General features: G+C 36.1%; 3 protein-coding genes across 3 annotated transcripts in view; 2 read left to right on the top strand and 1 right to left on the bottom strand.

The window, feature by feature from the left end:
• The first annotated feature begins 4,285 nt into the window (after positions 1–4,285).
• LOC129278661 (gastrin/cholecystokinin type B receptor-like) lies at positions 4,286–5,491 on the top strand. The gene has a single exon (XM_054914807.2). The coding sequence runs from the start codon at positions 4,286–4,288 to the stop codon at positions 5,489–5,491; it is 1,206 nt and encodes a 401-aa protein (XP_054770782.2).
• Positions 5,492–12,850: 7,359 nt separating this feature from the next.
• Positions 12,851–22,930, bottom strand: LOC129279614 (uncharacterized). The gene is made up of 8 exons (XM_054915714.2): positions 22,519–22,930; positions 21,042–21,155; positions 19,384–19,542; positions 17,351–17,484; positions 16,203–16,302; positions 15,283–15,383; positions 13,702–14,021; positions 12,851–12,975 (listed from the first exon to the last, which is right to left on the bottom strand). The coding sequence occupies exons 1-8, from the start codon at positions 22,843–22,845 to the stop codon at positions 12,854–12,856; spliced, it is 1,377 nt and encodes a 458-aa protein (XP_054771689.2). The 5' UTR covers positions 22,846–22,930; the 3' UTR covers positions 12,851–12,853.
• Positions 22,931–23,113: 183 nt separating this feature from the next.
• The window catches only part of LOC129278662 (GRIP and coiled-coil domain-containing protein 2-like), a 35,808-nt gene continuing 34,461 nt past the window's right edge, over positions 23,114–24,460 (top strand). Inside the window, exon 1 of the mRNA XM_064111721.1 lies at positions 23,114–23,190. The gene's annotated coding sequence lies outside the window, so the exon portion shown is untranslated. The remainder of the gene's footprint in view (positions 23,191–24,460) is intronic.

The following is a 24,460-nucleotide window of genomic DNA, read 5'->3' as shown; positions in this document are numbered from 1 at the left end:
AATCAATGATTCACATCCACCCTGTCCACACAATACATTCACACCTTACGTGATCAAATGAAAATGTACCTTGTAACATGTCAACGTACGAAGCCGTAGCCTTGGTTTGGCGCATGATCGAGGGGCCGCATGTACACTTATCAATTAGCACGATCTTCATATAAAAAGAAACCACTGATGGTGATAGCGATAATAATGGTGATGATTGAAATGATGATGACAATGAGGAGGATGGAGATGAACGATTATGATGATGATGCTGCATGCTGCTGCTGATGGTGATGATGAGATGATGATTGAAATCTAAATAATGATGAGGAAGATATATGATGGAAGATGATGATGGTGGTGGTGGTGGTGGTGGTGATGATGATGGGTGATGATGATGATGGTGGTGGTGGTAGTGGTGGTGGTGGTGGTGGTGATGATGATGATGGTGGTGGTGGTGATGATGATGATGATGATTGTGGTGGTGGTGATGATGATGATGGTGGTGGTGGTGATGATGATGATGACGGTGATGATGACGATGATAAGTTGATGATTGAAATATAATGAAGGGGGCGAAGATGGAAGATGATGATGATGATGATGATGATGATGATGATGATGATGATGATGATGATAATGATGATGATGATGATGATGATGATGATGATGATAATGATGATGATGATGATGATGATGATGATGATGATAATGATGATGATGATGATGATGACGGTGGTGGTGAAGTTGAGTATGATGATATAGGCCATGATAATGAACATGATCGTAATAATGATAATGGACATGATGATGATAAGGAGGAGCATATTGATGAAAACGAACAGCATTTGTATGGCATCAAGCCTTCAAAGGCGCATACTCCTTCAATATAACCAGGGGCGGCTCCAGGGTATTTTTATATGGAGGTGGGGAAGGGGCATGGCGACCCATTTTCTTTTTCATTTGAATTCCATCATCATAACAAGGCTAAATGGTTAATAATATAGAGCTACACGACCTTTACCTATCTGATTTTTTCCCTTTCTTCCCCCTTCCTTTTTTTCTCTTTTTTTTTTTTTCATTACCTGAAAAATTATACGGTGTAGCGCTGCCCTCAATAAAACCATTACATTCTCACAAAGCTACGCTCCCGTTTCCCAAGTTCACCCCATGTTCATCCATGCTTACATAAGCGTAGATGTATTAACAACCCCCCCCCCCCCGAACTCGTACGCCCCCAGCATGTTCAACCATGCTTACATAATATTAGCATAGGTGTATTGACATTCTGTGGAGTATTTCACAGCGCGTGATTTGAACAATCGATCGTGTGATTGGAATATAAATCACAGCACCCCAGAAATAGAACAGCCAACATTATAAAAAAAAAACGCAATTATACCCGTTCGCATTTTGTTTTGAGAGCTGTTCGTGTTGACCGAATTTAATCGAGCTTCATGTAAAAGGGGTTTGATTTTATCGATCTCGATCTTTCTATGAAGAAGGAAATGAATACATTGAGTTATACGTCAAGCAATTTATGTTTCTCGAAAATGTGAAATATAAAATTTTATATGAACATAATATCATACAAGGACAATTAATAAGATAGAAGAATATGATTTTTCTTGCAAATGGGAAATAGAACATGACTTGTGATACAAATAAACTCGTAGTTTCGTAATATTTGTTTACAATTAAGATTAAAGTAATGTATAATCATCAATCAGGGAAAAGCAGAAAAGAAATTTTCTATACCATTGGCAGATTCAATATAAATGCTTTCATTGGCTCCTTAATTATTTATAATCTAGTGTAATCATTGTGATTCTTGATGATTTCTAATAAAAAAATAAAAGAAAGTTTCAGTTAGTTCAGGAAGTCTAATTGAAAAACGCATAGAGAATTAAGTATTAATCATTATGCGCTAAACAAATCACACATTATTATTATCAGTAATGATGAAATGACGTTAGATAAAAAGGAGATTGTTTTGAAAAGGAAATTATAAAGCAACAGAAGTGATATATGAAAATCGAAATCACAATGATTTTTAATTGTTCAGGCTGAGAAATGAAATGGAAACAAAATGTCAAATGTGAAAAAACCCGAAGACTGAGAAAATACTGAAGAGACAAAAGTCCATGAAATCACAAAACCCATTAACTGTCCCCGAACATCATGTTCATGTTTGCGATCAAACGACTGCTGTTATGGCTATCGACTCCCTCAAGTGTTTGTCGCCTATCTTCCCTTTCAATTCAGCTCTATAAATTAAACAAGCCCTTCCAACTGAGAGAAAAAAAATCGATCACTAAACATAGTATCGACTGAACTACGAGAAGTGATTTCAGTCCCCTTTCAGCCTCATCACTCCCCTTTCTTCGTAAGCACATTTGATTTTCTGCGTCAAGCCCCCTTTTTACCCCCATCACTCCCTCTTTTAATTTGCGCATTATTTTGATTCTCCTCATCAATCCCCCTTTGCCGCCCCCACCACTCCTCTTTTTCTTAGCACATTTTAATCTCCTCGTCATGCCCCTTTTCTGTCCCACTACTTTTTCTTTCATTGTCACATTTGGCTTTCCGCATCAAGCCCCCTTTCCATCCTCACCACTCCTCTTCTGTTTTTCGTTAGCATATTTTGATTCTCCGCATCACACCCCCTTCCTCATTTCCGCCCCAACCAATATCCATTTTCCCTTTTCGTTTGCACATTTCTTATGTGATTGTATATTGAACTATTGAAATCAATGCTTTATACCTCTACCTCAGATCTGGTATGTCACAGGACAGTGTAAGGAGAAAAAAACTAAACAAAAAACAAATGAGAGGTACATCATGGCGTAAGGGGCAGAATTTCAACAACAAAAAAGTTGTGGGCGAGCTAGCGAAAAGGTTTAATATTTATTTAAATGAAAATCATCTCTACGAAAACTAGTTAAGGAATCATCAAATGTATATTCATCATGTTCGTAATTGTCAAATTAATGACTTTTTATCGAGATATTATTGAATCGACAACTATTTTCCACCCCTACCCTCAGTCCCAGTCCCGCCCCCGCCCCGCCCCTATCACTCCTTCAGGTCACCCTTTCCTCCGTTTCTCCGGCCATCACACTCGCATTCATCGGATACAAATCAGTGTTATTACACTTCCTCTGACACCTTGAGAATAATATATTGTGGAGAGTCGATCGAAAATGTATTGACTATAGATGAGATCTGAAAAAAAATCACCATGGCCCTTGGAGACATGAAAAGACGTAATGGAGAAATCGCTTCGAGGCAAGTACTCTTTAGCATCGAATTTCTCTCCGTATAGTGTCAACCAACCAGATTCCCATCTCAACTCGATCTGACAAACCAAGGAAACGAAGCGTGATGTAACCAATGGAATACAGGTCGCGGGAGAATGCCGTTACAAAATCACGAAATGCCATTTAAATGCTTGTTTGTGATGTCAACCATCACATCGATAAGACTCCTCTCATGACATTAAACCTAGCTGAAGAAACGGGAAAGAAGGGAAGTTCGGAGAGACAATAATAATCCTTGGAAAACATTTCTCTGCAGAAACCCATCACAAGAAAATGTTTGTTTGTCATGTCAAATTTTGCATTGAAGAGATTAATCGCGGGAGATTGAAGCTGAGGAAAGAATCTATAGTTCGAAGAGATAAACATCTGTCATCAAGAAAAGATAGATGATGCAACACATATTATTCTATTCCTAAGACATTTTTCAAATGTCACATCGAAAAGAATCTTTTTAGATGGAACCTGACGAGACAAAAAAGATTCCTCGGAAATATAAACATCTATCATTCAGAAAATTGATTGTGCAGCAGATTATAGTGTTGCTCTTTTCCTAAAATAAATAAAGCTTTGCTCGCTCGACAACATTTTGACGCCTTGCCAGAGGGCGCTCTTGACTCGGTGGGATTCGAACACACGTCCCTCTGATTACAAATCGAGAGTCAGAAAAGCTATGACATTCACACCTAATACTAACAGTTCGGAAATATTTCTAAAGTCTACCAGGAACAGAAACGAGGCAACAGGTGAAGTTGCTGTTTACCTGAAACGATTTAGAGCAGCCATGTTCAGTCAGTCAATCGGTAACATTTTACTGACTATGCAACACTTTAATGTGATTGCCAGGAGTTCTTATCTCTTCTAAATCGATGTTGGAATAAATGCAGCTTTAGATAGATATATTAGAGGACACCTCATAATTATGTGAAAAATTCATGTTGATGATGATGATGAATAACAATTCAATTCCACCGCCGAACATGACATGGAAGACCGTTATGATAACTAATATCCAGTTACAATCCGAAGACCCTTTCATCTACCGAGATCACGACGGCGAGAGGGGTGACTTCGACAGGGCCGTCGACGTCGCCCGCATCTTCCAGCTCATCCTCGGGTCCATCGGCTGCGTCGGAAATTTCCTGTGCTTCGTCGTCCTTCTCCGGAAATCCCTGCGGAGCTACACCAACTTCCTGATCGTCACGCAGACCGTCGCCGACTTCATCGCATCGGCGTTCCTCATCCTCGTCACAAGCTTACGCCTCCTGGGTTACGGATCGCGAAGTCGGCAAATCGATTCTGAACCCTTCGGTATCTTCTACTGCCACTTCCTATACTCCCATCTCCCCATCTTCGCTTTATTTTCGATCTCGACGTACAACCTGACGGTGATCTCGATCGAAAGGTATCTCGCCGTCATGAAACCCATGTGGTATATCGCGAAGTTCAAACGACGCTGGCTGTACATACTGACTGCAGTTGCTTGGATCTTAGCCCCTTCCATGCAGATCATTATATCCATCGATGTGGAATACGTTGATGGTGTTTGTCAAACTGCGGATAATTTCTCCTCCATTTACGTCGGGATGGCGATTTTCGTTTGGGAATACTTTTTACCAGCAACCGTGATGATTGTTTCGTTTGCCTGCGTCGCTAATAAGCTACGGAGATTGAACCGGATATCGGTTACTTGGTTTCGCGAGCATGACCACGACACTGTACGCGTCGTCGAGACGACCGATGACTCTTCAACGACGCAATCTCGAAAGACAAAATCAAGACCAGCAAAGCAATTCTTATCAAAACGGACTGAACCATCTCACCCTAACCCGGACATCCCGACGTCCTCTTCGTCCCCGCCACCGTCAACCAAGAGACCCGTAGTCAATGACCACCGGCCACCCAGTATGCCCAGGGTGGTCCGACCAGCGATAATCCGTCGCAGGAAAACGACAAAGATCCTCTTGGTGATCGTAATGGTCTACATGATCTGCTGGTCACCCAATCAATGGGCATTCTTCTATCATAACATCGGTGGTCATTTCTTGATTGATGGTAAACTACATCTAGCAACCATCATTCTAGCGACTTGTAATACGTGCATTAACCCTTTCATTCTCGCGTTCAGGTATAAGGTATACCAGCGAGGATTGATGGACTTAGTGAGAAGGTTCTTCAATCATTGAAGATAAAGATTTTGTGCAAGATTAAGTTAACTTTTGGTTTCATTTTTCCATTGAGACCAGTGACGTAAAACTTGTCCGAGCAGTTGGACGGGGTAGGGTGGAATTGGTTTGTAGCATGGTTGTGTTGAATTTTCCAACTTCCGGTGGGGGGGGGGGGGGGGGGGCTCCGAATCAAGACTTTCGAGCTATTTCTGAAGAGTATGTATCTTACCTATAAGACGTACAGATACATCTCTCTTTTTGTAGCGACCTATTGTAATTTCTTTTTAATTCGACATTTTGCAGGAGCGTAAGGCATAAAACTTACAAGGACTTGATGGCACGTGCCGAGCCCTTTTTGTGTAAATAAAAAAGGGACACTAAGTTAAAAGAGACATTTCAGAAATAATATGTTGTTTTGAATAGAGCAAATAATAAGATGCATACATTCGATATCAAGATGAAGGGGCAGACGGTGATCGCCCCCAATGAAATTATTAGGGGCAAAAAGCAATTTCTCCCTAATAACCGTGACAACTTGAAAACAAAATGATATGCAAGTATTATATTTCAAAAAGCATTGGAAAGCACTAAAAATGCTATTGAACATACAGAATTGTTAATTTTTCAGTCGAAAATTGTGGACATTTTTTTTCACTTTTGGCCCGCCCCAATCCCATCCGAAACATGGAACGACGTCCCTATTGATATTGTCAAATTAATATTCATACAAATCAGAGGTACGGATGAAAATGGAAGAATGTTATTGATTTGAAATATAAGTGGCAGCACGAAAATATAATAATGGGTCGAATTACAGCGCACTTTGTTTATCAGATGCCAAAATTGCACTCTGCACTATGTAGGTTACAAATCTACGATTTCTACGGCATTTACTGAACCATTTGTTATTATTTCATTCCATATGCCGAAGCAGACTATTTTTAATTTATATGTAGGTTAGGTATGTAAAGGCTATTCCATTACTTCAAATCGACCTCAATTATTCCCCCAAGCAATGGAAAAATGTGTTTCAGTGCAAAATCCCAAACTTGAAACCTTTGTTAGCGCAGGGAATTCTCACTAACAATTCCCTGGCCAGAGTTAGTATCGTTTTTGCGCATTGGATTTGACAATTTGACCGAATTAGGGGATGAACTCCCATATCGATTTATTCACTCCACCCTGCCTCCCCGCTTCCCTCGTCGACGTCATGCTTGTTGGTGAGACGTGACTTATCACTTGAAGAGCTTGTCTAACAATCGCGTCCGACGTGTGTTTGTTCTTTGCTCCAATTATATATGGGGCCGCGGTAGACCGCCCCTCCCACTCCCCCGTGTTGAAGCTGCCCCTGGTCGGAATTCAAGGAGAATCAATAATGAGAATATTTTTACTTGCATGTAGTTTGTTGATTACATCATGGAGCTATTAACACAGAACTTGAAAGCACTGGCATACAAATTAATACGTTCTAAGATTTGGGGGACACCCCCCCCCCCAAAAAAAAAAAAAAAAAAAAAAAAACGTTCCACAACCTAGGGGAATGAAGAACAAAAAAGGTAAAGGAGAAATGGTTAAGATATATGATGTTATTTTCTGAATGTCATGTCGAAATCTTTTATAAAATCAGATTTTCATTTTAAAAAGGTCAATATTTTACCAGCTGATCGCTTCGGTTTCTGAAATTTTGCCACACGCGAGACATGTTGTGAGACTCTCAAAGTTTTTGGCCCACCACTGCTCGAATGAAAATAATTCCACTATGTCGTAGAAAAGGCATAAGCATATTCTTTATTTTTACGACAATCCTTTGGAATAACTTACCGTTTGGAATATAAGAACCCAAATTACAATAATTTTATTACTTGAATTTCATTAAAGAAACATTTATCGAACAAAAATTCTGACCAGCAATTGATTGATTTTGAACTTTATCTATATAAACAATTAATTCTTCTCTCTCACATCCATTACTGATTCTTGCCACTTAACTCAGGCATGCAAAATTTACTACCATTCTTTAAGACATTAATTTCAAAACTATATTGTCATACCCCTCGTCTCATTGTTCTCGTTTATTAACGTGATGTTTAATCTTAGTTTATTATGTAGTTCTTTGCATTTCCTTTGTACTGGCTACAAATAAATGAATGATAGAAAATGTGATCCAGGGTTGTCTCGAATGATTATGGAGTGATTACTAGTTTAAGCAGTTCACTGTTTAAACTGCTCTTGACGTGGGATTTTCTCCCATATTCTAATTAGGTTTTCTGTATGGATTCAAAGCCTGATAACGAGGCTGACATGTCACCGTCATTCGGATGTTTTAGCCAGCGTATCTATAATGCAAATGAACGTATGACAAGCCGTTTTACCAGTTAACCCTATTCATTGATACCAATAATTAGATTCTTAATATCAAATTTTGCAATTTGTAAACAGCACAAAATGATTTTTTCGTGAGATCAACGAATAGGAGTAAATTATAAAACGACTCAGTTACCTTTATGTCGGTATATCGGATCGTCCTGGAGTGACTCAGGTGGCGCCACACACTAATGTCTGTAAGAGGTCTGGCTTAGGAACTGAATGACCCTGGGGTTACAAAAATCGCGGGAAAAGGTGTCAACCCTGGAATCAAGCTGATTTAATAAATGTACAAAATTAAGAGAAATATATCAAACAAGTTTTGACGACAATCCATCAAAGAATTGCAAATAAATATGAAATTCTGATATTTTGATTTTGTGACGTCACGCACGAGCACCGTGTCCCATATTTCATTACAATAGATTTCATAAATTTCAAATTTTTTAATGGTTCATATAATTTTGAAATTAAATATATTTCTTATATGGTGTAGGAAAAATAATGTGTCTGATTACATGCACCTGTAAAATAGTTTCCAGTTTTATGAGAATTTACATATTGAATGCAGTTTGTACTATTATGATTATGGGAGAGCTGCTCCCATGGGACGTCACAGAATTGAAATTAAAAAATAATCCATAATTCTTCGATGAATTTTACGTCGCTTAAATCTATACTATAACGTTTTTCTCATCGTCACTGCTTTGATAGTACAAACTTGACGTCATGAATTACTCTCTTATTAAATACATAAATGCAAATTTTGTAAAAAAAACATCATCCATTTTTATGTGAAAACCAATCACAGCATTATTAACTTAATTTCGTCTAGCTACTGAAAACATAAAACCATTAAACTATATGGGCTCTTTGAAAAGTCGGACCGAAATTGGAAGTGTGCTTTTAACTATATGTAACAAACTCTGCGTGACATCGGTAGAAAAAAATATATTCACCTGGATAGTAATGCAGACGATTTGCCTTTTTTTGTTTTAACTTCAGTACTTTTTAAATACATTCGCCGAGTAAACAAATCAACCGAGCAGCGATGCAGTTTACCCGGAGGAATCGTCAAAAGGGATAGGTAACTTAATCAGCGGTGTCGCTTGGGGGTTAGAAGATGATGCCATTCTATCTCTGGTTTCATGTTTGTTTGGTTGGAAATGATCTAGACCTGCGGTAAAATACTCTCTCAAGTAGTCTTTATCATGATGTTGGATATGGCCCAAGTCAGGTGGGAAAGCTAAAAATAAACTAAGAATAAATAAATAAAGAAGAAAAGAATTAATGGAGACGGGGAGACACAGAGAAAGATGAGGTGCGTGAGAGAAAAATTGAGAGGGGCCGGGAGAGTGAGGGGTGAGAGAGAGAGAGAGGGAGGGAGAGTGTGAAGAAAGAGGAAGAGGAGGAGAAATGGGGCAGGAGCTAAGAGCTAGGAGAAACTGGAGTCGAGAACTTTGGAGAGAGAGAGAGAGAGGGAGAGAGAAAGTGAGAGAGAAAGGGGGAGAGGGAGAGAAAGGGGGAGAGAGAGAGAAAAGAAAATGCCTACAGGGCCACAGTTCCATCAATTTGTTTTGAAAAAAAAAAACTCCACGATATTTTACATTTTTCTCATTTAAATCAACAAAGACTAATCCATGATTGGAGTTGGGGGGCAAGGTACTAGATTCACGACTGTCTGGCTCAACTTAGTGTTATAAGCCCCCCCCCCCCCCCTCTAAAAAAATCAGATGGCAAGTTTATAACAAAATTAATTTAAGGCTTGTATTTATTTGCTAGTTCACTAAGCTTGCTCGATAGTTTTTTTTTTTTGAAAATGATCCATATCCATTATTCAGCTCACTCAAAATTGTCTCATTTCATCCTGTTCTTTACACCTGCACATCTTTCTTCAATCTCATATTTCATTTTGTATCTATAAGCTTTGTTTCTCCCCACCCCCTCCTTCCAGTAATGTTATTTGTTATATTTTTTTTCCTATTCATATTCTTCCACTTTATCCTCCTCTTAATTAACTCACCCCATCCATCTCTTTCTTTCTATCTCTCCCTCCTCCTTCCTTTCTCTCTTTCATCCATCCACCCTCTTCCAATCTATTCTCCCTCTTCTTGCAATCATATATTAGATATTTCCAGTTTCCAGTTTCACAATTATTTAAACACATCTCTTTCTCTTCTGTATGAGATAAATTCTTCATTGAGACTCCATTGCAACTGCCATGACAAGGTGGACTCCATGCTTGTACACGTACACAACACATAAGAGGGTTGTTTTTCATGGACAGGCAACTTATGAGCGTGCAGTGAAAAGTGTATCACACAGTATACCTGTACTTTTCAACCTTAGATGTGTGAAAGGGGTATGTATTTCATATTACAATTAAAATAGATAATTTTAGGCATTATCTAGCATGGGGAAAACATGAGAATAACTCTGAGATGAAAGTATGATTAAATGACTTGTTTGGGGTCCGTTTTGAAAGTCTGTGAGTGTTGTATCCACTTTCTAATGACAGTGCCCCCCCCAAAAAAAAAAAAAAAAAAACAAGAATAAAAAAAACCAGAGACTATTTTGAAAGCATATATCATATATATTTTAAATTTCATTACAAATAGTATTTCATAGTACAAACATAAAATTTATCAAATTAATATTCACATTTCTTTATAAGAATTTACATCAATTTTTAAGGTAATTCAACAAAAAGCTGATCAGGTAATGAATGGACAGACACACATCCAAAAACATAATGGCCCGTTTTCTGATGAAGTCAAGTTTAATTTAAACTTAGGTTTAAAGTTGTGGTTTAACTATGGATAGCCAATAGTTGCATAAATCTATAACAGTATAATTTCAATATATCAGCTCATTTTCTCTCAAATCATTCTTAACTGTCTCGGAAGGAAAATTAAGATAGCTTTCTTCACCATTCACGATTTAGGAAAGAGCACCATAATCATAAGAAATGAACAATGTTAGGAAAATTATGACATTTTTGGCTTTCCATAATGAAGCACAGAGTTAGACCATGGTCTAAGTTAAACCTGACTTCAGAATAAGGGCCAATGCCTCCAGTGCCGAACTTTGGTGAGCAGTTATGATTGGAACTATGATTAACATCATCTTATTTCAGTTTGCACTGGAATAAAATAATAACACGAACATATCAAATTTCACAGTTATAAAGGATATTTATATTGATTCTTAGACTTCCTTTTGTTTTATTTTTTCTTGTCTCAATAGCATCATGTCTATTAGCAGATGTCTCAAGTGTAAAATCAAAGTTGAGTTGTAATCTCTGTTCCAAAATATATCACTAAAATGATTATTTTTGTAAAGAGTTAATCAGAATGGCTTAAAAAAACACGTTTTATTATTTCAGTCAAATTACTACTTAAAAGGAGATAAATCTTCTTCTTTGAGGAAATATTGTGTAAAAACTTACACTAGGAAAACAATGAATACATATTCATATGGAGTATATATATCTAACATATTTTTAAAAGCAAAACCCTAAAATAAAAGTAGAAATAGTAGAGCAAATCTTGAGCTTTAAAGGTCTATGACTATAATGTCAGATGTCTTCCATTGTATTTTTAAAGGTCAAGTCCACCCCAGAAAATTGTTGCTTTGAATCAATAGAGAAAATCAAACAAGCATAAAGCTGAAAATTTCATCAAAATCGGATGTAAATTTATAAAAAGTTATGACATTTAAAGTTTTGTTTATTTTTCACAAAACAGTTATCTGCACAACTCAGTGACATGCAAATGAGAAAGTCAATGATGTCCATCACTAACTATTTCTTTCGTTTTTATTGTTTGAATTATACAATATTTCAATCTATACCCATTTTACATTAAAGACCAACTTAACTAAACCATAAGATTTTATAACAATGGTAATACCACATGTTCACGAAGGAATAAAACATTGTTTCACAGGACAATAAGGAGAAAATTAGAATATTCCATATTTCTTATAAAAAAATACAAAAAGAATAATGAGTGAGTGATGTCATCAGTCCCCTCATTTGCACACAGACCAGGATGTGCATATAATTGTTTTGTGAAATTAAGTGAAACTTAAAAATGTCATAACTTTCTTATTTTACATCTGATTTTGATGGAATTTTCAATGTTATATTTGTTGGATTTTTCTCTTTTTATTAAAATCGGCTTTTTGTTTGGGTGGACTTGTCCTTCAATGCGTTAACAAATTCTTTCTCTTTCTAATTTTTACTTTTCCTTTCAAAAAGAAACTGCGACATACTTGGAAGTGGTATGCATTATATAAGTATATTAGTATTATTATCATTAATATTCCATATCTAGGCACTTAGCAGATGTATTTCTACTACAAGTCATCACATTCTGGCTTTCCTGCACAAAATGTATACACACTACCCACTCCCTGAGGAATATTTCATAATAAGCCATGGTGCTCATATCATGAATCAAACTTTATTGATTTTCTATCACTAAAAAGAAAAAAATTGCATAATTTCATCCCGAGTCTTGATTGGCTAATTTCCACCGAATCATGAACTTTCTTTTCAGATGAGTCCTGTTTTTTTCATATAAAGGCCACCGCACACCTTACGACCCGACTGGTCGCCGACTGGCTTGCGACTGAGTGAGGGGAGATGTGACGTCACAGCTCTTGTCAGCTTGAGCGTCGCAGACCGGTCAGAGACAAGTCGCAAGGAAAATCGTAAGGATTTGACATGTCGAATCCTTATGACTGGATCGCAAGCTCAATCCAACTTCCAGCCAATCACACAGCAGAGTTGCACGATGCGTATTATGATAAACAACGCGCATACGCAGTAGTAAGCGCACTTTCTCAGTTGCTATGCCAAAAAGCAAAAAGCGCATGCGTGAGTCCCAGATCGGATCGCAAGGTGTGCGGTGTCGAGGCTTATGACTGCCTTGCGATTAATCTCCCCTCACTCAGTCGCAAACCAGTGGCTGACCAGTCGGGTCGTAAGGTGTGCGGTGGCCTTAAGACTCATCATGATTGGCTGAGAGGTGTTTTGTCAGTCATTTCCATCCAATCATAGACCTTCTTCTCTGCCGAAGTCCTTCCATCAGCCATAGTACTCATTGCACCACTGAACAGATCAAACACTCCACCTGCAAGAGTGAAAATAAATAGATATACAGAGTTGCTTCATAATTCTTTTAAGCCAAACTAGTGTAGTTGCAGTTAGAATTCATTTCGAAGTCTTTCAAATCAATTTTATTGTCATCATTTAGATCTAGTAAGTTTTTATACAAACCCATTAAGTTAAACAAGGAGAAGTAATGAAATTAGCTGAAAATGTTAATGTTGAAAATCACTAACACATATAGGCAAGAAACCTGATTAAAACCTGTCATCAAAAGATGATGTTTGACAAAGATAATCATTAAACAGCTGAAATCAATCTGCTTGGAGGAATTCAAATATTTTGTTTTTACTTGTTTGCATTCTCCTACTTGATTGATAGAGGTGGCCAGTGGAGCCAGACATAGTCTCAGCAGAGACCCACTGTGAGTGTGATCTAGAGACTAAAGCATTTGGTCTAGTTTTTTTTTTACTTGTGCAAGGAAAACTTGTACTTGATGTACATACACCTGTAACCTCATTTGTTTATTAATTATATTATTAATGGTAATCAACAATGCAGCATGTTTTTCAGCACAAAGTATGAAAATGCTATACCTAGAGGTCTGTACTACTTCATCCAAAGGGGAAGAGTAAGAGGAAGACAAAGAGGAAAAAGAAGAGGAAGAAGAAGAGGAAGAGAAAAGGAAGAGCAAGAAGAAGAGCAAGAAGAAAAGGAAGAGGAAAGAGAAGATAAAGAAGGAGATAATCACCTGTGTGGATAAAGAGGATCTTGGATCCTTGGAATCTCTCTGGTTCTTCTCTCATCAAACGCATGAGGTGAAAGGTCGCCTTACCGGTATACACCGGGTCAACAAAAATGCCCGTACTCCTGGCGACTTGGTTTATACAGTCCAGTTCCTCCGGTTGAGAGACACCATACCCGAGACCCTTGACCCCGTCCACGACATCTACAATGTCCTCTGACCTGACCTCGGATGACCCTTGACCTTGTAAGCCAAGTTCACATAAAACTTTGTTGATTTCTCCATGGAAATATCTTGCATCGTCACACACTGCCATTCCGATGACCCTGCAAAAAGGCATGGAATAAAACGTAAACTAACTATGTTACAGATTCTGAACTAAATGTATGGTACGTTTGACAGCACAAATTTCAATAAGCAAAAAAAATTGTAAATTGGACCTCAGTATTGAAATTTAATGTAAGGAAATCATTGAATTAAACAATGCAACTTCAAGTTACTTCATAAAATGTTACCCTTGAAACATAACTAATATACTTGGAACTTTTTTTACATAAGACAGGGACATTGTTTCATTTCACTTCGATTAATTCCCTTTTCCACAAATCAATGAATAAAAAAACCATTCAACTCATTTCTATATAATTGAATATTCATAATAAATATAAATGTAAAAATAACAATCTAAAGATTTAAATTCAAAATGGAGGGATGTAAAATAAAGTGAACATGGCAAAAGAGATGACAAGACTTCCAATGTTTTACTTTACGAAAGACTAGATTATCAAGACCTATTGTTAAAACATTGTAAAAATGTAGGATATAAAACAAATATACCAGGCCTTTATTTTGAAAGTATAGAAGGAATTATCCATCCTCGGTTGTACTGGCAATACTATTTCCCCTTGGGGCTTCCGCCCCTTGGGAAAAATAGTATTGCCAGTCCAACCTCGGACGAATAATTTCTGCTATTCTTCCTGAAATCTTAGCATATTTGTATACTATTCTAATGTAGAAGACGAGGTACATGTATTCTGCCAAAAGGGGGTGTGACGACGTGACATGAATTTTTATACAAAGAGTGACAAATAATCTAGGTTTGCCATACACCATGCATATAAGAGCACCCAGCTAGCAGACTGCATAGGTGCTAGTTGATATGTTTTATTTTCAGTTGGTCTAATGTCAATTCATCCAATTACCAACTCGTCTACTATCATTTGGTCTACCATCAGTTTTTCCACTATCAACATGGTCTACTTGCCATTTCGTCCACCCACCTTTTCATCTAGAAACCAGTTGGTCCAATTGCCATTTAGTCCATATACTATTTGGCCTCATTGGACTCGATGTTAATTGGGTGAAATGAATGAAAATAAAATGGATATCAGACCAACTGGTTATGAGATGAATGGTCATCAACAAACTGGTGAATAGACAGAGTGATGATTGGACCAAATGATTATTGGACCAAATGGTTGCTGATGAACAGAATGGCATTGGACTTAATGAAGGCAGACCATGTGATGAGTGGACGAGTTGGCACGAGACAAATTGGCAATTTACCGATGATATCAAGATACAAACCTGAGTCTGCTTCCTGTTAGATAGTTGCCAATTGCAAGACCTGCTAGTGATCCGCTGCTGCCCGTCGTTATGACGATATCACTGAATCTGTTCTGGACATTCTGCAAGAGACGAATGTAAATATGTAAAATAACACGGTAAAAGTAAACAATGGATATCTGATTAAGCAATTATCATTTATTGTTCATAATCACATATCAAATATTTCTATAATAAATGCATTGTCAAATTGTATCATATTCTCAAAGAGTCTAGACAAACATAGGTGAAGTTGAAATATTGTATGATACTGTATACCAGTAATCTTTCATTCTACCATTGGGCAAATACATTTTAATCTATCCTTTGTTGACACTAAATGCACAATGCTGAGCACTTGGCCAAACAAATGAACCATTTATAAAGTCCTTGGTAGGGTGCAATTAAACCATGATACAGAACCACCGACCTGCATGCAAGCTGTCAAGCACATACTCAAACCACTTAGCTACCAAACTGACATCTACATTAATTTTCTTTCTTTATCAAATCATGTTTATTTCAAAATATCTTTCGACCATACAAAACATAACATGGTATATACATGCATAGCATGAATAATAATACAACAATGTATGATTTGAATATACAGCGTAATGAAAATAATACATATACAGAAAAATTATATTTCTCCATCTACTATCAAATTAAATAAATTCATTATTTTCAACATAAATATAATGTTCAACAGAATGGTAGTAATGTAACATAGATTTGAAAGAATTTAATGATAGAGTTTTTCTGGATTTGTTTGAACGGATATATTTGGTTTACAAAATAATGAAATTAAATTGAACTCATAAATACAAATAAAACATAATTTTTACTTAAAGTAACTACATTGATTTTAGTATAAGAACTACAAGACACTTTCTTTATACCTGTTCAAGGAGTTCACGGAAGCAATCAATATATCCAAACACTCCTATTGCATTAGAACCTCCTATAGGGATTGGGTATGGTCTCTTCCCAAGGGAGTCTCTGTAAGATGATTGAAATTGAAATAAAGATAACTTAATAGATTATGAAATGCTATTGAACTTGGTCATGTAATAGGAAGAGGAATCTACTTAAAATGAAATATAGGATTTGTCATCAGTAGAAATTTGGATATGCATTATTAGTTTCTAAAGCAAGACAAACTTTATCTTTTGTCAAACAAATGAATGAATGATGGATGGATGGATGGATGGATGGATGAATGAATGAATGAAAACCGACTGTTAAAGGGGAATCCAGCCTTGGTCTTAAATGTTGTGTGAAAATGGGAAAAATATATCAAAAACAGAATGGTGAAAGTTTGAAAAAACCGGACAAGCAATAAGAAAGTTGTAGTTGCTTTAAAATTGAGATCCCTAAGACTATGTTGATTTCAAATTGGCGACTGGGTAAGTAAATTATGACAAGGGGCAAGGACACCCATTCCCTTGGGGCAGTAGGTCTAATCTAAATATAATCCAGGTTGTATAATGTTTTATGACCTCATGAAAGAAAACACAATTTGAAGTAAAACTTTAAAAAAATGACACTTTGGCGATTTCATGTATTGGAGTACATGGAAGAGAAGTTGTTGCCTTACATCACTATGACATCACACATACAGCCAATTTGAAGTATCCATGGGTATAGTGATTACCAATATTTACACCTTTTCTATCTTATTGTTTGTCCGATATTGTTCATACTCAAAATTTTGGGCTCATTACACCACCAAAGGATCGTCATTAAGAGTTTGAACTTAAACATTAGCCTAGCAAACAGAGGATAATCTACATGGTGATCTTTCATAAATTTAAGTTATGCTTGGATACCAATGGCAACATGTTCACAATATTTAAGTCCAATTTTAGTCAGGCTTAAATCTTTGCCCCCCTAAAAATCCTGTTCTAACAAGGAGATGGTGATTTATCTGCTATATTAAATAAAATCAAGAGTATGAACTTGCAAACTCTTCTCTGTACACCCTAAGAAAAAGATCTAAATTAACTGTAAATACAAATTCTGTACATATGACATTATTTCCACTTGCCTGAGATACGACTCCAGCTGTTGCATTCTGGGATTGATATGTGCGTTGTACTGAGCTTTCTTTGGTATGAGATAGAAACTACATCCAACCATACTATCTAGTAGAGTATTGCCAGTGAAGGATCCGTCTAGGTGCTTGACAAAAAAAAACGAGTTGAAAATAACATAATACACAAGAGAGAGAAAGGGAGAGAGAGGAAAGGAAATATAGACACTAAGCATTGTCATCTATATTTATCAGACTATTGTAGGAAATAAAAACTTCTATTGACAAACACAGGGCTAAATTCACTCCAAGGCCACCAATGCCACGGCATTGGGTGCCCCATCTTTTCGCCTCAGTGGCCTCTGATTGGCCTTCAATATTTTGTGAGACCTATTAACTATTCCCAATTGTGCGGTATCAAAGAAATGTGTCCTATATGTAAATGAATATGCATGATGTTGAGAGGGGATTCCTATCTACATAGTCATAACCTGGTACTTGTCCATAGTAGTATTATTAAGGATTAATGTCCTCTAGCACATGAATACTTTGCTTAGATTTTGGAGTAAGGAATCAGTGAGTTCAAACCTTTATCTTATTCCTTAAATAATTAAGTAAAAATAAACTCCTGTTTCTATAGCGAATCAGGCCTAGAATCTTAATGAGCTCTGACACCTTCAGTGGTGAAGCTCCTTGAGTTTTATACAAGAATGACCAAATCCATAGTTCATTTCGAGTAAATCGAGAAGAACTACAGTGTAAATGATTTTTATTTTGTGTATATGTCTAGTATTGTCCAATTGGACAATACTAGACATGCACAAAATAAAATCCTCATTGATGAGGATTTTGGTCAGTTTTTCATTCATTTTGGGTATTTTTAAAAATGGAATTCCAGGGTATAAACTACACACAAGATTGGTTCATCTATTGAGCATTAGCATCCCGTGTTTAACTCAATTTGGCAAAGATATGGATTTGGCTTGTTGAGGCCAAAAGTTTACATACATGTACACCCATGGAATTCAGTGAAATTTGTTCGCTTGCCAAACATCGTAGAAATATACATACTACCAAGACAAATTTGGTATCAGATGAAAGAGCGTATTAAGCTCTTTCACAAGATTGGGATTAAAGTATATTTCAGGTGGAATTTTCTTTGAAGAAAAAAAGTAATATTCCTGCCAAATGTATTGAATTGTGTATTCTATTGTTTGTTACTATATTTTTAAACATCATTTCATAGAAATATATAAATGTCAAATCTATGATTTATGTTACATTTTCTATCATGATATGTCACCACTTAACAAAAAGTGCAATCTGAAATGTTTGTATTGAGATGCAACTTGCACAAATTTGAAATGTTTTTGTCTAGTTTTTATTTTTAATTTGTCTAAAATATGAAGATTTTTTGGGGAAAATGACACCGAAATATTTTCAGCTCCTGATGACAAAGCAATGTGATGAAGGGGCATGACATACTCATTTATTTGATATATTCGTCATGATAGCACAAATATTCTATAAGATACAGTAAATTTTATGTTTGGTAAGTGTAAACTTTTCTTTGAATTTCCTGGGTGTATGTAAACTTCTAGCCTCAACTGTATATAAAAACTCAATTTTATTTCAAGGACCACAACTCTGGAATTCTATTTCTGTAGACATCAAGCAATTAGTTTCATTAAATGTTTTTAAGTCAAAATCAAGGCAATTTATTTTAAATAGTAATTCATAAAGTTTGTTTGTATAAATTTCATTCAGGCATTATAGGCACCCCCCCCCCCCTTTGTTGTAGTTTAGTGATTTTTTCTATCTTTGTTATTGAAGTATTTGTATAATTATTATGTTATAGGGTCAGCTAATCACAAGGCTTGTTCCTTTCTTGCTGTCCCTATCATATTCAATCCAATGTTTATTTCTATTTGTTGTTGTTGTTTTTTCTATTTTGTGAATATGATACTTTGTATATGTATGTCTTTGTATGGATTTTTATGAGCAAATAAATTGAAATTGAAATTGAATTGAAATTGATATACACTCACTGTTGCCTCTGATCTAAGCAGAAGATGACAGTCCATACCAAGTTGTCTGCTTGCCACAGCTGTTGTTCTGCAGTGATTGGATCTTACCCCACCGCACGTGATCACGGTATCACAACCCTGGCTGACTGCATCTGCCAACAAGAATTCAAGCTTACGAATCTACAGAGAGAAAAGAGGGTAATATATTCAGTACATTGCCTCTTGGTTTACACTAGACAGCTGGCAGCCGTCTGTTTCGAGGAGTTTTTTAACATTTTTATTTTATTTATCCTTGTACACAGACGGCTAGCGATCGTGCAGCTGCCGTTAGGGGATTAACAATGCAAAATCTCCCCGATGGGGCTCATTGATTTTTGTATTTATTTCATAAAATATATAAAAAGAACTAGACAAAAATAAAGATTATTATTCCTTTTTGTCCTGCAATGCACCAAAACGGGGAAAAAGTAAGCTTAAAAGGACAAAAACGGTGATTTACTTTGGCTGTCACGCAACTTCACTTCCTTGGTTTATCCGAACTTAATACATTAAAACATACGGCCATTGAGTCCCTGTACAGATCGAGTTAGAACTTCGGTCTCTGTATTTGGTGAGTGGAGCCAACGGAGTTCAGCGGAACAACCAATTTAACAGAGACCGAAGCTTTTGGTCTAGGTATACACCTGCTATGTCTCCTTTCTGCTTGGTCTCATCTCATATGATCTGGGACCAGTGACACAAAGCTTAGCAATAATTGTAGAACATTTTTCTACGATTGATTCATTTGATTACAATGGACAAGCAATCGTGGAACTCAAGCATACGATTGATCACTAATCTTTGTGTTACAGGACCCAGCTTGTCTACTAACCTATTCGGTCTAACAGCCATTTAGCTTTTTTTTCAATTAGGCTATACCGTTTTGTTTATTTGGACTAACAAACCTAGTCAATATGATAAGATGAACTGTTTTTTAATCAATTTGTTATTTATTAGTAGACAAAATGGAAATACGAACATCTAGGAACTTAGACTAAACAAGAATTAGGCCATTAAAGTGGACATTAGACCAAGTGTACTGTAGTATAATCAAAATGGCAATTAGCCCAAATGGATTTGGCCCAAGTGGTATGAGACTATATTAGAAATAGACCAAGTGAACAATACAATTAACTTCTACTAAAATTCTCATATAAAACATAATCATACTTTACTATAAAAAAACAAACACAAAAAAATGATCTGCATGAATATCATCTCTTTATTACCGGTATGCACATGTCATATACACCATTATGTGCATTTCTATATGAGTAATTGAGTTTATAAGAATAAAACAAATACCCTTTCTAATTTGCTTTAATATTAAATTGAATTTCTTGCAAGTAGAAACCAGTGGCAAAATAATTTAAGGGGGGCTGAATTTTGTTACAGAGACTATTTCTACAAGTAAAAATAAAGTGGGCAAAAAAAATCAGGGTCTTTAAACATTTTTTCTTCACAGATTTGGCCTCGATTTTTAAAATGCAAAATAGTTAATCTTGCAATTTACTCTGAAAGGAAATTCCCTTAAAATCATGAAAAACAAAATAAATTGTTTTGATGAAAATATAATTTTTCAGGATTTTTGGATGCAACTGAAAGGCAAAAAATACCCAATTATATATGTGAGATTTTACCTTATTTCCTGATAAGGAGCTCCCAGTCATGTCATCTCTTTTGATGAATACTTCAAAGTTTGTTGGTGTTCCAGGAAGATGCCATCTATGTATGGGTGTGTTCAGCATGGCAAGCTAATAAAGAAGAAATTTAATAATCTTAGTCTCTAAATCAATAACGTTGTGTTGCGATCTTTCACAAATCATCAATGCAGGCATTGCTTACCGGTACTTAAATCACATTTTCATGAATTTGTAAAAAATTGGTAAACTCTAAAACATACAAGTCGTTTCAAGCAAATTTACAAAAGATATGTCATACATCATACAACTAAACCAAAGAAAAAAAACACTGAAAGTAATGATTCATTATCTCGGAATCCAAATTTAATTTTTTCTTTAATAATTGATCATAAAGTCTGTAAACTTAAAAATGTCCATTTTAGTAGACCAAACTATGGTAAAAAAAATAGAAATGATAATACTGGTCAACCTGATATAAAAATATATATTTTTATTGACTTAAAATGAGCCGAGTCTACTAACAGGAACACTGCATAAGCTGACTAATAATAAATAATCGTTTGCAATAAATTTTTACAATTAAGACTAAGTCTACATCTACCTCAGATCACTCATTCAACAAACAAGGTTATGATATAACCTTGTTCCCTGTTGGCAATGTTTGACTTATTTTTTCTTTTACTTTGGAACAAATGCTTGATTGTTTGACACTGTCAGATTCCATTACAGCTAATCATCGTATAACTTGACTCTTAAGTAGATTTGATTCTTTAATTATTTTTTTCTAAATTAAAAATAGAGATTGAAAAATTACAATTTTCTTGCCATATTACTTTCCACCAATAGAAGGGCATACATAAAAATATGCCCAAAATTCAAGTTTTTGAGCGCTCTGGTGAATACAAAAATTATATTCCCAAGTTACTAATGAAAAATAAATTTCAACTACCGGTATATGGATATTAGTAATTTTGGTCAAAAAAGTGTTATTTTAATGATTTTTAGTGTGTGTTGTGTACTGCATTGGCATACCATTTAAAGTTTTACAATTGAGACTAAGTCTACATCTACCTCAGATATATTATCTTGATTCATGGACCGAAACTTTGTTCTCTCATGTCTCTGTATGGTTGTTTTAGCGAGATATTAACTTCCTACACTACATCACAAAATTAGTATTAAACTTTTTTTCCCATTGAACTCGAAACTTCGATTAAAATTTTGAAAAAAGAAGGAAATATTAGGACAGGTTTTTAAAAGATATTGCTTCAGGACTATTCACTATTTTGTGATGACCTAGGTTAAGTTAGTCGAATCCAACATATTGGCCATCAAAAGAAATATTTTTTTTTTTTAAGAGATAGAATTAGAAGTTAGACTTGTCTTACTTAGACTTAGACTTAAATTTTAAGTACTCTATACTAGTATAAGTCTAAAAAAGACTTGTCTGTTAAAAAAAAGCCCATCATACTACCTCTATTCTTTGCTTTGGAATGTTCTGCATTTTTTCCATCCATGGCGCTGCGGAGTAACTCTTCAGAGGAAAACCATCCATCAGTGCTTCACCTTCCGATGCAAGAAGTTGAGAAGTTGTGAATGTGACTGAATAAGAATTTGATGTTGGTCGCCGAGGTATGCGACAGGTATTCAAATGCGTGGGACCGAGGATTGAAAGTTTGCGTAAAATGTTGTCCCCCTGTGGAAGTGTTCTCCAGAAAGGAACTCTATCGAAAGTTAACAGATAATTCGGAATGAATTTCCAGAATATAAATGGTTGTTTTATTCGTGTTGATAAAATCATCACTGGTCAAAAAGGGGGAAAATCTTAAGATTTCGAAGTAGTGAAAATTTCCTTTAAGATTTTTATGAAGCACCAAACGGTATGCAATGTTTTTTTTAGATAGTTAATGCTTATATCTACAGAATGATGACTCATTCTTTATAATTCAAAATGTAAGACAAAAATATATATCGAAATTTTTTTATATTTGAATCAGCTTATGTAACTGACATTTTTCATTAATTTTATCATCAAATTTTAATATATTTGGAGAAATTTACTTCCGGGAGCTTCCGATTCTTTAGCTTCCCATACAAGGATACAAACAAGAAATTTGGCCACGTAGAAAAGCCTGCAACTTGATGGGTGAGATTGTGTTTTACTTGTCTTTAATTCCATAAATTTCTTATCTACCTTTGATGATTATTGCATATTGTGTTGATGAGAATATTTAGATACATTTTAAATTAGCTGTGTTCGTGTTTTAACCAAACAAGTACGTTTGAAGAGCTGTGTGATGAATGTGTGTTGCTGCGTTGCGCCCGCCACTGCAGCGTTTTGTTGATGTGAGAGTGCAGATGCGATATGCGCTGGCTCCCGCAACTCCCGGCTGGCATGTCGCTCGGGCTTCGCTAATTTCTAACTGTGGCTTTGGAATTGGGCGTGCCTCTAGCCAGGCGGCTTCTTGAGAGTAAAAATCATTTACTAACGTAGGCTTACTCTAAACGAAGCCAGGGAGTCCTTCCTATTCATCTGCGGGCATTATCGTGGTTTATGTCACCAGTCCATTCATTGCCGTTTATTTCGTCAGCGGTGGTGACATCTTTCCACTTCCATTGACTTTGTACACAACGTTCGCACACACACCGACACACACGACAAGAGAGGTGACAAATTTCACGATAAGGCCTCTGCGTGTACCGCAAAAAAACCCTGAAACTTTCGCCCCCGAGATTTCTACTTTCCTTCTAAAAGATCTAGCTCTAAATCATGTACATGGGATAAGTTACGTTACGGACGTGAGCGTCGCGTAACGTTGGGGAAGTACAATAAGAAACAAGATGGCGGCGTAAACATCGGGCAAGTCTCTTCCGTCTTTTCACAATATTTTTTCATTTTTTGATGAATTCTTGTTTAAAAATAACAACGAGAGCGTAGAAATGTCGGAAATGAAGTTTTATCCCATGTACATCATGATTTAGAGCTAGATCTTTTAGAAGGAAAGTAGAAATCTCGGGGGCGAAAGTTTCAGGGTTTTTTGCGGTACACGCAGATGAATAGGAAGGACTCCCTGGCTTTGTTTAGAGTAAGCCAGGGGTGTGAGAGTTCAGATTTTTATCTGATTTCAGATTTTTTTGTTTTGATTTTCAGCTTAATTTCAGCTTATTTTTGGCCTTCCTCTGTACAAAAAGTATGGGAGCTCTTTCTATTTCAGACTTTTTCAACACTCTTCAGCTATTTTCAGATCTTTTTATTTGTGACCACTCACACCCCTGGAGTAAGCCTACGTTAGTAAATGATTTTTACTCTCAAGAAGCCGCCTGGCTACGTGCCTCCAGTTAAACGCTTTCTCAAGTTTCAATGAATTTCCCCATAAGTGCTTGCCAATTCAATTCATCATGTTCATCACAAGTAT

The sequence above is a fragment of the Lytechinus pictus genome, chromosome 16, assembly GCF_037042905.1.
Source record: "Lytechinus pictus isolate F3 Inbred chromosome 16, Lp3.0, whole genome shotgun sequence".
NCBI lineage: Eukaryota > Metazoa > Echinodermata > Echinoidea > Temnopleuroida > Toxopneustidae > Lytechinus > Lytechinus pictus.
The sequence above is the reverse complement of the archived record's forward strand: the minus strand, read 5'-3'. Positions and strand labels throughout refer to the sequence as shown.

What these genes read in the sequence shown, in the direction of transcription:
- LOC129278661 (XM_054914807.2), top strand. Translation starts at nt 4,286, where the DNA reads ATGACATGGAAGACCGTTATGATAACTAATATCCAGTTACAATCCGAA.
- LOC129279614 (XM_054915714.2), bottom strand. Translation starts at nt 22,845, where the DNA reads ATGATTTTATCAACACGAATAAAACAACCATTTATATTCTGGAAATTC. An exon ending in TTCCAAAGCAAAGAATAGAG is followed by an intron (nt 21,156 to 22,518) that starts GTAGTATGATGG and finishes CTTCTTTATTAG; the next exon opens with CTTGCCATGCTGAACACACC. An exon ending in CAGCTGGAGTCGTATCTCAG is followed by an intron (nt 16,303 to 17,350) that starts GCAAGTGGAAAT and finishes ATCATCTTACAG; the next exon opens with AGACTCCCTTGGGAAGAGAC.